Consider the following 17345-nt stretch of genomic DNA (forward strand, 5'->3'; position numbering starts at 1 on the left):
AATATGGAATCGAACCCTAACTTCAAAAAGCATGAAAAACGAATGAGGATTACATTGTTACAATGACAAAAAGTCAACTAAAACTCATCACGTTGCTTTTGAGCAATTCTTTCGTGAACATTTGTTTCTGGTAGGACCCAAATTCAATCATATTTTTTTCGCTGATTTCAATTTTTAAATTTCAAACAAATCTAGCCTCACGGAATAGTTTGTATCAAAAATTTAGTCCCTAGAACTAGACTGTAAATCTAAAAATTCTGAGCAAACAATAGTTCCATCAAAAACAAGGACAAATTTACATGTGGTTTTTTCCGACTTCAACTGCGATTCAATATTTTAAGAATTTAGAGTGACAGAATTCTTAATGTCCATTGTGATACTAAACAGTATAAAATTTCGAGTTGGTGTCTAAGAAAACAAGAAGAGTGCAAAAACAAAATTGGAGCGCCCTGGGCAACTATACTACATTAGTTGCGATATAAACTACCACCTATCAAGTCATTTTCAGTACGCAAAACTGGAATTTTTCACAAAATCACCTAGATATTCAACATGTCCTTTTAAAAATGTATTGTATTTGGAAAAATCTCTGATCAATCCTTGCCAAAATCATAATAATAAAAAGCCACAGAAAATGCTGGATCAGCAACAAAATTAAAAAGTCTGGGTAAAAAAAACAGTTATTGTGGCAAAATTCCTTTACGTTAAAAGACTAGAAAGAGGAGAACGATATAACCAACACAATGGCGACACTAGGGATCAAGTGTAGAACGCAAAAAAGAAAATATGTGGAAAAAAATAATTTTGAAGGAAATGACCCAAGAAGAGAAATTAAAGCTATTTGAAGCTATATGCAGAAAAATTGAGATAAAATGAAGCAACAGCAACATTCCGTTGGAGAAAAATCAAGGAATTTTCAATTTTGGCCTTTATTTAACAAAAAAACGCAGGAAGCCGTACAATAGAAAGTTTTGGATCAGAGGCAAAATGAAAGAACAGATGTCTTCCTTGAAATTAAGCGTCTTCCTAGAAAAACAAGTGAGGTTGATATGAGTCTTGCCAGAAAATTTTTCAAGCGGACTAATTCTGTTATTTGTGGTACCTATTCATTATTTGTAATTTGATTGCTTCACGTAACGCCATTTTTTAAAGACGGCAACATAAACAAGTCCTCTAATTAGAAACCAATCTCACTAATTCTAGTAATTGTCACAGTTTTTGAATAAATTAGTCAAGCTAGAAAGATGTTTTTCAATTTAACAGAAAAAGTTCTACCGAACAAGGATTTAGGTATTCTTAGAAAACGATCGCTACGGTCAGTAGATGCCATTATCGATATGCTAGAAATTCTGTTGTTTAGCAGAGAAAAACTTGTAAAGTCTCATTGTACGTTGTTGGACCTGCCAAAAATTTGACACAGTTGTGTTGATTATGAGATATTCATAGAAAATTATATGGTTTTAGAGGAAAAATGAAAAAATTCTAGATTTGCGCTTCCAAAAAGAGACAACAGTACAATTTCTTTCACATCATTGCCGATAGAAAGGAGTTTCCCAAGAATCACTTCTGGGTCTTCTGGTCTTTCGCGATTATATAAATGACCTTGTACTAATACCAAAGAAATCTTTTGCTTGGCTTTATGCAGACAAAGAAAACATTTTTATTAAATTTGAATAACAAGACTACATGGATGACCTTAATGCTATGTCAAAATGGCTGGCGGATAACAAATTGACGCCAATCAATCGATTATTCTCGTTTTGTTTACCGGATCAAACTTTTATTAAAGAAGAGAACACTTGGAATTAGCAATTGGAGGAGGAATAAAAGTTTGTGAAGTGTTTAGATATTAAAAGTGATAACAAATTCTTATGTCGTTCCGTGATCACATGAAATTATCTTTGGCAAAAATGTAATCACTTCATTTCTGTATTTTTCAAACTGAAAAATAACTCAGCAGCATATTCCTTTAAAATTATACAAACAGCATTTGCAACCAAATAGCGAATACGGAAATCTTATTTACGGAATAGCAGATCAGACGGACCTTCATAAGTTAGAGCTTCAGCAAGATTTTTTTATTGAGAATATTTTTGGCTGTACTAAAAGAAAAGAAGTAACATCTTGAAGATCGGAAAAGAAAAATGCTTCCATTTTTGAACTACACATTTATTAGTTTTTCGAATTATGAACTAAAGTTTTGAAAAAGAAACACTCTAATTGCCTTCCTTGAAAAATAGAGAGATTGCTGGATAATGAGAGGCGGATAAAAGTTACCTGCCAGAACGAAAGGATTTTAAAAAACCAGAAAGAAGCGCTTATCCGTTCGCATTCAATTTTTTTTATAATTCTCTGGCTTAATTTGATATAATTTAAAAACAAACAAATTTGAGAAAAATAAATTGAACAATTTGCTATTTTCGTTTTTTGATAATTATATGATGGACTCCCATTGGTTCTAAAAACTTATTCTGGAAAACTTTTCCGAAAAAAAACAACGAATAAATTCTCTGTTCATTGCTCGTAGCCTCATACTATTTATAAAAAATTCAACTTTTCTTTTGCTTTTCAGTGACCATTTGTACACGCGTTATTGATTTGTTTTTAGATGACGCTTTTCCTTCCCTCTTGGGATAATTTTCGCTACTCGTTTAACTGAAAAGAGTGATCAACATATATTTCAGGCCGGTATAAAGGTACACAAGTTGAAATTTGAAAAGCTCTGAAAAGATGGTGATTCAGGCATAATGCCGCATAGCTTCCGTTTGATACGGCGATAAACAAGAACAACATGTTATACACTTTTGTTGGTATGTTAATTGTACTGAAAACAAATTTGTTTAATGGAGGACGAGAATGCGACAATGGGAAACACCCAAAACACAGCTTGAATTATTTTCTATGTAAAGCAAGTATCCCGGAATGCTCAACATACAAAATTAATAGTAGTCATTTAAGGTCCTGTATCACTGCTAGTGAGCATAATCGGTCATACATGATATGTATGTTTTCTTAGTTGTCATACAAGGATCAATTAAAAAGTAAAACTTCAAACAAAAATCCCTTAATCATTACGCTCTAAACCATGGATACTGAAAAAACTTGATCAATGCAGGCATACCTTGCATTTTTTGTAGTCATAGTAGATCATATATGGTTTATATGATTTCTTAGTGTTCAAACAAAGATCAAACAAAATTTTTTTTACTGCGCAATGCATTGAAAAAGGTAATACAGACTTTCATAGAGAACAATATAACCATATTTGGCATAACCAACCGTCAGCAAAGCAAAAAAAGTTTATAAAAATTGTTTATAACTATACTAGGTCAAATATGACCTATATGTTTTCTGAGTAGTGGTACAAGGACCGTACATAATTCTCAAAAGTTTTAAAGATACTGTCAAAATGAGGTTATTGAACGCCTTGTAACACATAAATGAAGACACAGTCATAGCTACAGAAAATCAAGAGTTTTTGGCAGAACTTCCATGAATAAAAATTGGCTTTGATTTTTTATAGTCATACAGACATCATATACGATTTCCTGCAAGTCATAAATAACTGCAGCCAATATGATTCACATTATTAAACTTTCTCACATGATTTTCTTCCAGGAAAACTGAAAACGACCATTTATGTTTTTTTTGATTTCATAGAAGGATCACGTATGATTTCTCTGAAAGATTTCTTTTTTACACGGATCGTACTGGGAAATACGTTATGATTCGTATGGCATGATCTATGATCCTTGTATGACTACTAAAAAATGGCAACCCGGGACGGTGAATACAAACAGAAAAGATTCCTTTGATAAATGAGATCTCCCAGGATGAAGTCCGCGACCCAAGACAGGTATTGGCCAGACCGATTTCGGAGGCAGACAGGAAGCTCCAGACCGACCATACCTAAAGATAGGTATTGGCCAGACCAAACAGACTTTGGCTAACATTGGCAAGACTGAACAAACTTTGTCTAGACCATTGGCCAGACCGAACAGACATTAGACCAGACCGCTGTCCAGACCATTGGCCAGACCGAACAGACCCCAGGCCAGACCATTGGCCAGACCCACTTAAGCATGTAGAAGCATCCAATAAAATTTGAAATTTATTCGTTCCATTTCTTTGAATGACAAATGAATATGAGATTTAAAAAAATTATTGAAAAAAAACCGTCGATTTAGAGACAAATGCAAATTTCAAAAGAAAGCTAATAAAGTAGTCTAATGATCTGGAATTAGATGTCGGTTACCATTTATGAGCTGCTATTATAAAAAACAGTTAATATAGCACGCATTTATACAATTCTTAGAGGACCCGCTCTTATTTGGCTGGACCTCTAGGCCTTGAAATTGGATATTGGCCAGATCAAACAGAAAAAAATCTGGGTATTGGCCAGACCAAAGAGACCGAGATAAGGGTATTGGCCAGACCGAACGGACCAAAATGTGGGTATTGGCCAGGCCAAACAGACCGAAATGTCGGTATTGGCCAGACCGTACAGACCGAAATATGGGTATTGGCCAGACCGAACAGACCGAAATATGGGTATTGGCCAGGCCAAACAGACCGAAATTTGGGTATTGGCCAGACCGAACAGACCGAAATATGGGTATTGGCCAGACCGAACAGACCGAAATATGGGTATTGGCCAGACCGAACAGACCGAAATATGGGTATTCGCCATACCGTACAGACAAAAATTGGCATTGGCCAGACGGAAAGGCGCGACCCAAATTTTTGCTAGACCATTGAGTTGGTTCGCACCGGACCCCCCCCCCCCCCTGTCCGTGACCTAAGTTGGTCTGGCTGATACCTGTCTTGGGTCGCGGACTTCATCCTGGGCTTTCCCGTTTGTACACCTCCGGTCCCTTAACTAAGTGTGCTCAAACCGAAATAACCCGCGAAATGCTACAGGCGGAGGTTTACACCAGCAACTAACTAACTGCCCTCAGTGATGACTGAATCAGTGAACAACTCTGACGTCACCAACAACTTGGTGGAATCACTGTCAGGATTAGTGCACCACATGCGAGCATTAGAGAACAGCAGACGGAAGGCAGAGCAGTGCTTTGCAGACTATGCTGCTCACTCTATCAAACTAATACTCTCAGACTCAAAAGCAGAAAGTGTAAGCACAGAGATTGAAGTTGCACTGCGAACAACTAAACGTCTTTATTCAGATTTTAGCCGCTCCTCCCCTCCCCTAACCCACACGGAATATAACCCCCCTCCCCAACCGCAAAATTATAAAGTATGGCTCTCCCGTTATGGTATACTTACGGGGGTATACGTTTATACTTTACATAACCACCCACTAAGCTGGGGGGAGGGGTTCTATTATGGGCAAAACCCAAATTTTTCACGGGTATTGGATTATAAAACAACAAGTTATTTATTCTGTTCTTCGGTCTTTCAGTGTTATAATAACTAACCGCGGTTACCAATCGTATCCTTATACAACGTTACCATGTAAAACAAATATAGAAAAAATAGAAAGCTATATGCCAACTAAGAGGGGTGGGGGGGGGCAGAATAGAATAGATCCGCAACATGCATTCACGGTAAAAGCGGTATTATGCGGCCCACAATCATGATGAAGATACTATAAGGGGGGTCTTTCCCATAATAGCCCCCATTATGTTAAATACTACGATGGGGGGCTATAGGTTATATGACCAGAGGGGGGTATAATGGGAAACACCCTTATGCAAAAACATAATATGATTCCTTGCATTTCATAAAGACATATAGTCCTTTTTTAAAATTCAACATCGATTAACATCACCTATTAGTATAAAATTGATTAAAAAAATCGGCCGCGTCTCAAAGACAAAATTACACTGCAAAAGATTATTTTTGATGTCCATTCAACTGTGTTGACGCATTTAGATTTCATAATAATACTGTAAGAACTATACTCAAGGAAATAGGACAATTTATGCAACTCTCAAAATAGTCAAAATTTTTCCATCTTCATATTTTCTAGACGTTGATGCTAAACAGTTGTGATTTTTCACTTCCCACTCACAAACTCAGAAAGCAGAAAACGTTTTTAATACTGCTGAAAACTTCTACTCAGGCTTCCATTGTTGCTTCAAAAATTAATTGAAAAAGTCGAAAACGCTCTTCGACTTTCAATGAGTCAAAAAATATAAGCAATCCATTGCTTCAATAATTAACATTGGACAACATAGAATCTTTCTTACTAATCAAAACAATTTCAAATCTTTTCCTAGAAACACGGATCTTTTCTGCTGGTGCCCCCCCGCCTTATATAGCCGTTAAATTTGCACCACCCAAAATCTAAGCTTTCGCGAATTGTGAAAGCGATATTTGCATTTCATTGAAACAAGAGTGTCTAGGTAGATTGAAGGCACTTTTAGAATATTTTCCTTAAGAAGTTTTAAGAAATGAAGCCCTTATTGTAGCCGATAACACCAAAAATGATCTAATACAGAAATTTTTATTGATGCTTACGTTATATGCAACAAATTTTGGTTGAATACGTAATACTTTCAAACCATAGCTGTGCTAGCTTTTAGTAAATAAAGGGGGGGGGTGCCTAACTAAGGGGGGGGGGGGGGGGGCTAGCAGAAACGATCCAGAAACACTTTCCTCGTTCCCTAGAATATGCTGAATATGTTGTATGTTTAACTTTAGGCGCTAAATGTGCTGAAAGAAATTTCAGCACTTATCAACTCATTTCTTACTAAAATTGAGCATATTTTTCATCACATCTCTTACATATTTTTAGTACCTCCAAAATTTTCAAATTGAGCACTTTTGCCACATTTTTACATAATTTCAACATATTTTTCAACACATTCATACATACATTCAATACAAAATTACAAAAAATATAGTACAATTCTTATAAATTTTCAGCCTTTTTGAAAAAGAGAAAATTTCAACGCTTTCATCGCCTTCCTTACATAATTTCCGCACAACTTTTACCAAACTTTGGTACGTTTTCTGACCTAATTATCCGCTTAATTCGTTGACCAGCGTTAAGATTATGTAAGAAAGGTGTCAATAATTATGAACGATATATTCGCGAGAAAAAAAATTCAACGGCTGCCAGCTTCTAACATAAATTTTGTAAAAAAAATCTCGACCCGGGTGTGCAGCTAGCAGTGTGAGATGAGATTTACATCCGAATAATTTTCGCTATTTCGTTGTAAGTTTTTCAATTCATTATATATATTTAAAAAAAAACATTTTTTCAGTGCTTTCAGCAAATTTTCAAAACGAAATAGCGTAGCGAAGAAGACGTGGCCCTTTTTACACGTATCAAGATACGTTTTGTTTTTTAAAGAGGTAAAAAGGACTAAATGTTCCCTTTACCAGACAGTGGTGCTGGCTCGCAGTATTGTCAACACTTTTTATACTGAAGTCTTGCTTAGATCATAACTACATGATATGTGATATAGGAGTGTAGTGTGAACAACTTGGAAGTAAAGTTGTCCTCAATGCAACATCTCCTGGGACAGAGTGAGGCTGAGAGACAGAGAGCAGAGCACCTCTTTGCTACTATTGACAGTCACCTCAAAATGCTCACAAGGCGAAATAACAACAATGCATCTTCTAACTCCGGGAAACACTAGATAAAAATTGTACAGAATTTTTGAATTTTGCAATATTTTCATTTTTGTGTAGGCCGAGAAAAAAACAAAACTTTTTTTCCTCTCCAACTCTAATTAACTTTTCCCTAGAACTGGCCTCTGATATTTTTGTCAATATAAAATATCTTATAATCTGAAACAGGTATATTAAAATTACTTATTGTTTAATGTTACCTGCTAGAAGTTTATAAATAAAGTAATGTTGTTCTCTCAAAAAGGATTTGGTTTTCCTGAAATAGTCTACCAAAAAAATATTTTACGAGTGCTACCTTGGAACTTTTTCACTCAGCTTAACCAATTCGTTTCTTACATTATATTTAAACTTGCTCTTTGATGTGATTTTCCTAATTGTAATTGCAGTTTTTTCTCCGTTTACAAATAAACTTTCTTAAATTGTACCCCTCCTCTTGACCTCCTTTTTGATGATAGAAACAGTTACAGATACAAGAGTTTGGAGTAACAGGCTTATTTTATTAGAGCAGTTTTTCGTATGTTGTGGAACATTGAAAAACTTAACGGCGCTTTTGTTATTTGGAGTTCTGTTGGTAAAGATTTTGTATCTGGAACAAAACCTCTGGCAGCATAGCATTTAGTTTATAGAGAACACACTTTGTGCCCCGATTTGTGTGTTAAAAGTTTCAATCAACAGAACGATGTTTTAAACCTTTGAAAAATAGCAGTACAGAATAAATGGGACAAATCAGATGATTTGAATAAAAATTATTTCTTGTTTCAGAGTTACTTCGTTATGTTGATTCCTTATCAACACTTAAACTAGGTAACTTCAGACTTCAGTAGGTCCCGAAGCCGTTTTTTGAAATGAACCCCCAGGTCGATTGGTAAATTTGTATTTTCGAAAAAATTCAACTCTGTGTAATGTGAATTCGCTTCTTCTCGTCCAAAGGTCGCTCTGTTTAATTTTTCCAAATCAAAATTTGTTGGAATTTGTTGTTTGCCCTATTTTTGTATTAAAATGAAATGTTGTGTCACCCTATGATCACCAATTTCTTAAGCATTGCTGTTTTTGATAACAATTTTGTTGATATCATTGACATATAATATAAATATTGGAGAATCTAAAAGTGTTCTTTAAGGATCGCAGTATTTTTTTGCAATCAAATCTAATTTTCCGATCTCATTTTGACCACATTGTTTCTTATTGCACAAAAAATGAAGTTCTTTTGCACTCTGCCAAAAACCATACTTCTTTAAATTGAATTTTCGAAGACATTTTGTTAAACTTGTGTCAAAAAGTAAATAGCGGCAAAATGTAAAAAAAATCAATTTCCAGTTTTTATAAACTTAAAGCAAACCTATATCACCAAAATCAAAAGACATTTAAAATGCTTCAATAATTCCTAAAAAGTTTTTTGTTAACTTGAACGTCTAACATAACACTAGATCATTCATTATACAATTAATTAAACTGTTTATCAGATTTTTGTCGATAGTTTGTGCTTCATCCGGCAAAATCTGGTTGCCACAGGTTAAACTGATGACACTAAGTCGAGTTTTGATTAATGTTTAATTAAATAATGTCTTAAAAGAAAAATTTGAAGAAGGTTACTTACTCTAAAAATTGTCTTGTATACGCATTATATGATAGGGCGAAAGCAACTTTTAATTACCTGACTCAGTATTTTTGGTTTTTTAAGGTCTTGGTCTCTCGTAAGAATAATTTATGTGAATATTTCTCTTAATAATTTGTTTTCTCTTAAATTTTTTTTAAATTTTGCCAACTTTTTTAGCTCATGCAAGACTTAAAGTTTCGTTCTCCAATCATAAAAAAGAGAGTGTTTTCTGTAACCAACATGTTAACCAACATTTTATTGTTTAGATGCTTATTTGTAATTTTGGGTCATAAACAGCAGAACAAGTTCCACTCTTTTTCAAAAGTTTACTCGTTTGGTGTCTGGTTTCTTTCAGCAGCAGTTTCAGAGCATTCTCAGAAGCTCTGAAATTTGCAGACGGATGCGCTAAAATTGCGCTGAAACTTTGTAAGAAATGCGCCGACAAAAATGCCGAGGAAATCTGCTGAAAATGTGCTGAAGTTATGTAAGAAATGCCTTTTCATAATTTTAGCACATTCAGCTCATTTCTTGCGAAAAACGCGCTGACATATCAAACCAGATCTCAGTTTTTGACTGATGACTGGTCTGTCATTATCTTACTTTTTGGTTTTCCTGTTTACCACATGACTCCTTTTTCGGGGTGCGTTCATTGTTATTTTTCTCCTTATTCTCTATTTTATCCACTAACGTACGACAAACTCCTCCTGTGTAGATAGTGATTTTCACCATTATGATGGTACATGTAAATAGTAATTGATAGTGCCATCTCTTGTTATGCCGTGCAAAAAAATGTATTCATCTAGTGACGTTCTTTTTCGGTTCGAACCAACAACCAAATATAACTATTTAGCTGTAATCACAGTGACACAGTCAGCGCAACAGTGTTTCCGGCAATCAATTGGAAACTCGGGGTTGCAAAGTTTGAAAACTAAAACAAAAGTGGTGATCATAAAGGGAGGAACATTTTGATACAACGTGTTAATAAGAGAGTTTTCCCCGGGTCGAGGAAAAATCGGAAAAATATGTAAGATAAGCGGTGAAAAGTTAGTTTTTTCACCGCAAATTTCGTACATAATTTTCCGGTGAAATGCGGCGAATGCGGTGAAATTATGTAAGTTCACCGCTAGAGTAAGTAGTGAACTTACAAAAATTCACCACATTTCACTGCTTACTACTAGTCACCATCCTTGCACGGATTCGAACTTCTCACCCCATGCATTTCAGCCATTTCTGCTTCCACTGCGCAACTTCTCACTAAAATCGAGCATTTTGTTTTGAATTTAAATCAAATTCACTTTCATTTATGTAAAACATACGCGTTGAACTTTTGCAAGATAAGCGGTGAAATTACAAATTTTAGCGGTGAAATGTGGTGAATGCGGTGAAATTATGTAATTTCACCGCTACCAGGCGATTAAGGTTTTTTTCACCGCATTCACCGCATGATTTATGTAAGTTCACCGCATTCACCGCTTATCTTACCAAATTTTCCGCATTCACCGCTTATCTTACATAATTTTGCGTTGAATAGCGGCGAATCCTCGACCCGGGTCGTCTTAAACGTAGACATTACGGTTCCCAGTGCAACGAATCCCAAAAACCCAGCCGGGAAATCCGGAAATCTAAGTTTTTCCCACTTTTTTTAACATAAAAGCCACCAATTGATGATGAAAGTTACATCGGTTCGTGATTGGACACATGCAAACAGAGCATTTCATAAGGTGCTGCTTGGTAACACTTTTTTTTCATTTCGAACCAAAAAACAAACAAATTTTATTGTGATCAATGTTAAAAAAAAGTACGTAGGTCAATAGTGTTTCTCGGCAATTAGTTGAAAACTCGGCGTTGCAAACTTCCAACAGTACAATGGAAAACAACCCAGGCAAATCAGGTGCACCCTTCGTCAGAGCAGGTCAACCAAAAGAGAGAGTCTACACCAAGACAAATCCAGGGAAGCAGAACGGTACAGAGAAAGAATTTCAGATATTCTGTAAAGTAAAATTCGATTCCATTTTCCACCGCCAAATTATTTTATGTGGATATCGGTGGAAGAAAAATAAATTGCATTTGCAAACCACAATCAACTTAAACGGGCAAATGTGGTGAGAACTGGGAACTCTTTGTGAACAATATTAATTGTGAAAAGAATTGTTTAATGTGAAGAATAAGAAAAACGGCAGCTGGGAACGAGCTACTGTGGCCTAGTGCTGTTCCGCTGCGATTACGCAAAAACACAATTATTTTACTTCATCATGCTGACAATGATTATTATTTGTAGTGAAATTTGATAATAGTTGCAATTTTTTTCATGAGAAACATGTAAATTACTCACACTATAACCCTAAGGTTAGATATCTACATGCTGTAAAATGTTAAATAAATTAATCATCATTGTTATAAATATAATAATCTTCAATTTTTGGCTGTTCGTTTTCATAGGTAAAGATAGGTTTTGAAGGCTCCTATTTGTCTATTAACGGGTACTTTCTTGTGTTGATCGAGCAAAAACTCGGTTAAAACATTTTTAAAGCTTTACAGTTAAAAGTTCTTATTGAAGAGGGCAATTTGTACCATTTTTGAACGCTTTTCAAGATTGAGGATTTGTTACTCCACTTCGTTTTCGTTTTCTTTTTTAAAATATTTTGATTTGTTCTCTTGTTCTGTCTAGCGTTATGGCGACTAGAAAACAATTTAAAATTTTCGGATGTTTCCCTTTGTCTTATGTCTGTTTGTAGCTTCATTAGGCTAATTTTTGAGATAAACAATACGCCTAACAGGATACGATCCTTAATGAGAAGATCAATGGAGTAGTCAAATTTTTGACGAAAATAACAAACTTTTATTCCCTAGTTAATTTGCCTGTTTATGCGGTTTAAGTTTTTTACTGTAAGAGTTTGAAGGAATGCTCCACTGAAAGAAAGATGAGAGAGTACAACTGACTTGAAACCATCAATTCTTACTTTCAAAGGTATTTGATTTCTTACACAAGATACAAAGAACGAATTGCATTAGCCATAGTGCTTAAAACTGAGTTCAGGTGATTTTCAAAGGTTAGGTTTGAATCAATTTGTACTCCCAGATAACGACATTCATGAGCTGGTTTTGTTACTTCGACTTTAAAAGAAAACTCTGGATCTGAATTAGTATGATTTGTAAAGAATAACATCTGTCTTATTGGCATTTAAAGTGAGTTGATTCTCTGTCAGATATTTGTCCGTTTGTTCTAAAATTTTTTCAATTTTTTGTGGAATATTTTCATTAGGTTCAAATTTGCATATAATACTAGTGTCATCCGCAAATTGAACAACATCATTTTAAACTTCCAATTTTATTTTTCAGAAAAATCGTTGACATATAACAGAAAAATAAGAGGTCCTAACACAGTTCCTTGTGGAACACCATGATTAAAAGTTATTTTATCTGCTAATTCAATACATAGTTTTACTCATTGTGTTCGGTTTTCGAGAAAAGATTTGAGAAGTAAAATTGTAGATTGAGAGATGTTGAAATTTTCAGCTTTCTTAAGAAAGATCTCATGCGAAATTGAATTGAAAGCTTTTGCAAGATCTAAGAACACAGCACCTGTGTCGTTGTTATCTTCCACATTTCCTGTTATTTTTTCAATAAAATAAAGCACAGCATAAGCAGACGACTTTCGAGATTGGAAACCGAATTGTTTTTTGTTCAAGAGTGCAAATTTTTCAAGATGTTCTACTAACTGATTAAGTAAAAGCCTTTCAAAAACTTTTGCGAAAGTTGGTGTTACAGAATTGCATGATATTTAGTTAAAACAGAAATATCTTTCTTGAAAATTGGTGTGATGTGTGCATCCTTAAGAATTGTTGGAAAAACTTTCTCTTGAATACCATCGTTAAATATAATCTGAAGATGTGTCCCAAGAGCATATTTTCCGGATTTCAATGCCCAAGCATTGATATATCCCGGCCCTGGTGCTTTGTTGTTATCGATTCAGCGACTTTTTTTCACACAACTCAGTGCAAAATATTGCAAACAATTTCACCTGAGTTATTGTTAGGACATCATCATCTTTAGCATCACAAAGTAACCCCGGGATTTGCTGGAATCAATGAATTATAAAAAGGAAAAGATGTTCGCTTCGCGTTCACCAAAAACATGGGTACCTTACTTCCTGCTGGTTCTACTCCTTTCACACCGTTTTATTTAACCCCCTATAAACTTAGACCGTATATGATCACCCCGCACTCATTTAACCCTGCAACGTATTCACCCTGAAATTGGTTCAACGCCACAAAAATTTGTATATTTTGGCATCCAAATCAACTAATAGCAGAGCCCAAGCTTCAAGCACTTTAGTAAGACCTAACTACTGACCTTTCAGAGTTCGGCATTACACACAATGAGTTGGGTTGAATTTGAGGAACAATGACACGATAGTTTTATTAACTTAGTGCTTTTGATGACAAAAGAACACTTTTTCACAGCCGAAGGTCTCTCACGCAGTCTTTGGATAATTTGCGTTCTCCAAAATAAAATTGGCGGAAATTCTGCGGTTTTTTGCGTTTTTTTAAAATTCACTTTGGTGATATCTAACAGATGGTCATTACAAAGGATGGGCTTTTTGCTGCGTTAATGACACAAAAGAAAAATAGCTAAGAGAAATGTGATCAGTATTTTCAAATTCCTGGATCCGAATAACTGAAACCTTGTCGCGTCATGGCCAGTACTTGTGAATTGATTCAAGACAAGGCTAGTCGAAAAATTGACAATGTTAGAGCTCTTATACAATTTTGCATCAAGACTTGCATTTTTTAATCCGCACTCACGAAGACATGACAACAAGTCCGAATTGTTGTTCTTTTTCAGAGAGCACGAACTACATTCCCAACATCGGGAAGCGTGCAAACAACCAAGTACAAACAGTAGCTCCCTGTGCTTTAACAGACAGATGTCTTCAAAATGACACATTCTCAGTGGACAAGACGACATGCTCTGCCCTTGGCAACAGATATGCTTCAACCAGCAGCTGTCCCATTCCTTCTCAACAATCAGAGACAAGTGTCAATAATTCACGCAGCGCAAAAGCAACAAATAAAGATAAAGGCAACTCCATTGCAACTGCTAAATTTTTACCGAGGAAGACTTTTTTTTGAAAGATTGGAACCGTTCAAGATTGGTTTGTTTTTGGTCGGTGTAAACTATCACTATTTATGTTGAATACTGCATGGTCTTGCGTGAAGATGCTCTTTTTTGGTACATCAATTTTCTGGCGTTGGAATTGTGAAATCAATTTTTATGCTGTTCAAGTCATACATTGACCTTAGATAGTAAAAGAAACAAATTCCGACTAAAACATGTCCCGGCTCCACCCAAAATACGCAACCAGTTACCTTGAAAGATTCCTGGAGACATTGCTGCCATGACAATTTTGCTCAAAGAAACAGGTTATGGAAACTTTTTGGAAAAAAATCCCCGCGAACCTGAGGATACCGATCCCAAATAGCCACAAATATTATTTGCTATTATATATCTTATTTGACCTGTAATGTTTAATCCTAGGGTATTAAATTAAATTTATCTGCATAAAAAGAACAAATTTACAGTTGCAGAAAAAGCCCAAATAACCTCAATGGATCAAGCTTCTCCCAGGGCTCTCTTCCACATGCTGTTGACACTTGAGGAAGAGTATGACACGCTGGAGCGTGAACGGCTGGATTGTCTGGCACTGAGGGAAAGTGCAGCCACATCTCGCCAAGTAACTAGAAAACTGGACGATCGCCAAAGGGAACTGCGTCGACAACTGGACCGGAAAGCTGTACAAGTAGACCGGATTTTGAAAGTTTTAGGGAACTGTTTCCTGTATACCAATTAGAAATTGACATGCTTCAATAATGCAATCGAACCCGGAAACGACCCGGTATCACGTCTCTAGTTTATTAACTACTGCTATATTGCAAAATCTTGCAAGATTACGCAGCATTTTGCAATATATTGCAAGATTTTTAAAAGAAATTGCAATACAGCGGTCCAAAATGCAAGAATCTTGCAACTTAACCGTCCATCTTGCGAGAGTTTTTAAGATAACGCACCATTTTGCAATATGTGAGATTCTTAAAAGATCTTGCAAGACAGCCGTCAATCTATCAAGTCTCTTGCGAGATAAGCGTCATTTGCGAGATGTTTCCAGATGAGCGTCGGGCGTCGTCTAGGGATGCCATTGGGGATTATATATAAATTTAATTTTCTGGAATTTTCCAAAACTAGGCTTTTGATAAGGTGTAGTTATATTTTACAGACTACTTGAAATAAGTTTGCAGCAAAAAATGAAACTACGCAAAACAAATGAGACATATCAGTATTTTGCTCACGTAGGCTTTCGGTGAGCCAGTTCCTGGAATTTCATTAAATTCTTTACAAATAGGAAATATGTTCAATTTTGCAGAACCTAAACTGCAGATTCAGGCAGCAAAAGGGCAAACGCATTCTGATTCAGCAGGACACATAAAACGCATGAACACCGGTCCCAAACTGAACAATCTGTCAAAAGGCATGAATAAAACAGCGCATAATGAGCTCTGGGATGTCGAAGATGGATCCTCCTCCCCTGGAAGTTTGGTGGAAACAAACCTGCCTCAAAATGGCTATGGAGATACGTCATTAGAGGGCAATTCACCGCCACTGGTACGAGATGTAAGAAAGGGAATGCGAAGAAAAGCACCTGTTAAGCGTCAAACTCCCGAAAAGTTCAATTACGAACGATACCACAATGTAAAACTTTTGAGGGAAATGAAAGACTTTAACAGATTTTTGAAGTCAACGAGAACTTTTTGCTAAAAATTTAATTCAAAATTCGTTGTCATGTCTTTTAGCTGACAGCTGTTCACGGCTAAGGTCAAGTATGTAGAGACTCAAGATGAACATAACCTATGAAATGACGTTATAATTCTAGTGGGGGGGGGGCAATATTGACTATAAGCGGTCCAACACTGAGTTAATGTTGATATAAAGTCTTTTCGTGGCTCCAGCTAAGATTTTTTTTCATACCATTTTTGTCATAGGTCGAGCAAAACTATTTTCACTATCACATTTGAGTCGACAATGGATTTTATATGAGTCTTTATGTTGCATTTTTTAGAGTTCTGGGGGCTTTAAACATGATGTTTAGGCATCCAAAGATATGAATAAGGCACAAATTGTGCATTAAACTTGGTTGACCTCCCCAAGGCAAAGAGGTCTCTAAGAAATGCAAATAAGAAGCAATTTTTATCCTGAAACAGAACAAGCTACCAACCACACTCAAGGAAAATGCTCGAATCTAATATAGGTAAGCGAGACCCAAAATTGTCCGTGAATTAGATTTTACTTGAAAAGCATTTTTATTTGAATTTCAAGTTCAATCTTATTCGAAAATCTCCATGACTATCTTGAAAGCACAGTATTCAAATTGAAAAAACGTATGAACTTTTTTGCGGAGACAAGCTAGGCTAAAATTCCTTCTTGATTTAGAATTTACTTCCAAAGAGGAACATCAAATTCTTTTCAAGATTTTTGTGACCAGTCGGAAACTGATTTCAATTAACAATGTCTGCTATTTTTCGAGCATCAAATTTGGGCCAAGCTAAAGTCGAGCACAAATTTTGGTCGCACAAATTCCAGTAATAAAAATTTGAGTCAAACTCACGTTCAGCAGCAAAAACTGTGGTCAGGCTAAATTCCAGATGGCTACTAAAGCACAGTTTAAGTTATTTCATGAGCTGCGTGGGTTGAAGATGGTTCATTCATGCCCGTTTCGGACCAAACATGATTCCTTCATTGTTCGAGGCCTAAAGTGGGCAATATGTTTAAAATGGAACAATGTATGAACCTGAAAAAACACAGAAAAGTCTAAAGCCGAATGTACAAATCGTCGAAGAGAACGCACGAATTCAAGAGAACGCATGAAGTTCTCCAAATCTGCGCTTTGCGTCATGAATGGTTTGAACCATTTTGTCTTTTTTTCGACTAAGCCAGATATAAGCAATTTGGGTGCCAAGGGAGGACAAGTGATGATAGAGGGAAGTGGTAATGGATTATTTAACCTATTACTCCTTCGTTTTGTGGGCTGACAAGGTTGTGAAACGATAAGAGTTTGTTGGAGAACTCATATTATAGAAGATATAACGGAGCA

At 35.8% G+C, this 17345-nt stretch overlaps 2 protein-coding genes across 5 annotated transcripts in view; both read left to right on the forward strand.

Annotated features, from left to right (window-relative positions):
- The window catches only part of LOC142341506 (uncharacterized), a 21692-nt gene extending 5655 nt beyond the window's left edge, over positions 1–16037 (forward strand). Inside the window, exons 2-7 of one of the 4 annotated variants that reach the window (XM_075392486.1) lie at positions 4921–5134; positions 7437–7598; positions 11030–11162; positions 14045–14281; positions 14782–15022; positions 15619–16037. In XM_075392486.1, coding sequence (XP_075248601.1) covers positions 4961–5134; positions 7437–7598; positions 11030–11162; positions 14045–14281; positions 14782–15022; positions 15619–16012 — 1341 coding nt within the window. In that variant the 5' untranslated portion in view covers positions 4921–4960 and the 3' untranslated portion in view covers positions 16013–16037. Of the gene's footprint in view, positions 1–4920; positions 5135–7436; positions 7599–11029; positions 11163–14044; positions 14282–14781; positions 15029–15618 lie in introns of all 4 variants that reach the window. The other 3 variants (XM_075392488.1, XM_075392487.1, XM_075392489.1) reach the window with 3 other exon arrangements.
- LOC142341507 (protein farnesyltransferase/geranylgeranyltransferase type-1 subunit alpha-like) overlaps positions 1–17345 on the forward strand; it is a 351573-nt gene that overhangs the window by 11471 nt on the left and 322757 nt on the right. The window lies entirely within an intron of this gene.

This window comes from Convolutriloba macropyga, chromosome 6 (assembly GCF_964194025.1).
Source record: "Convolutriloba macropyga chromosome 6, txConMacr16.3, whole genome shotgun sequence".
NCBI classification, from domain to species: Eukaryota; Metazoa; Xenacoelomorpha; order Acoela; family Convolutidae; genus Convolutriloba; species Convolutriloba macropyga.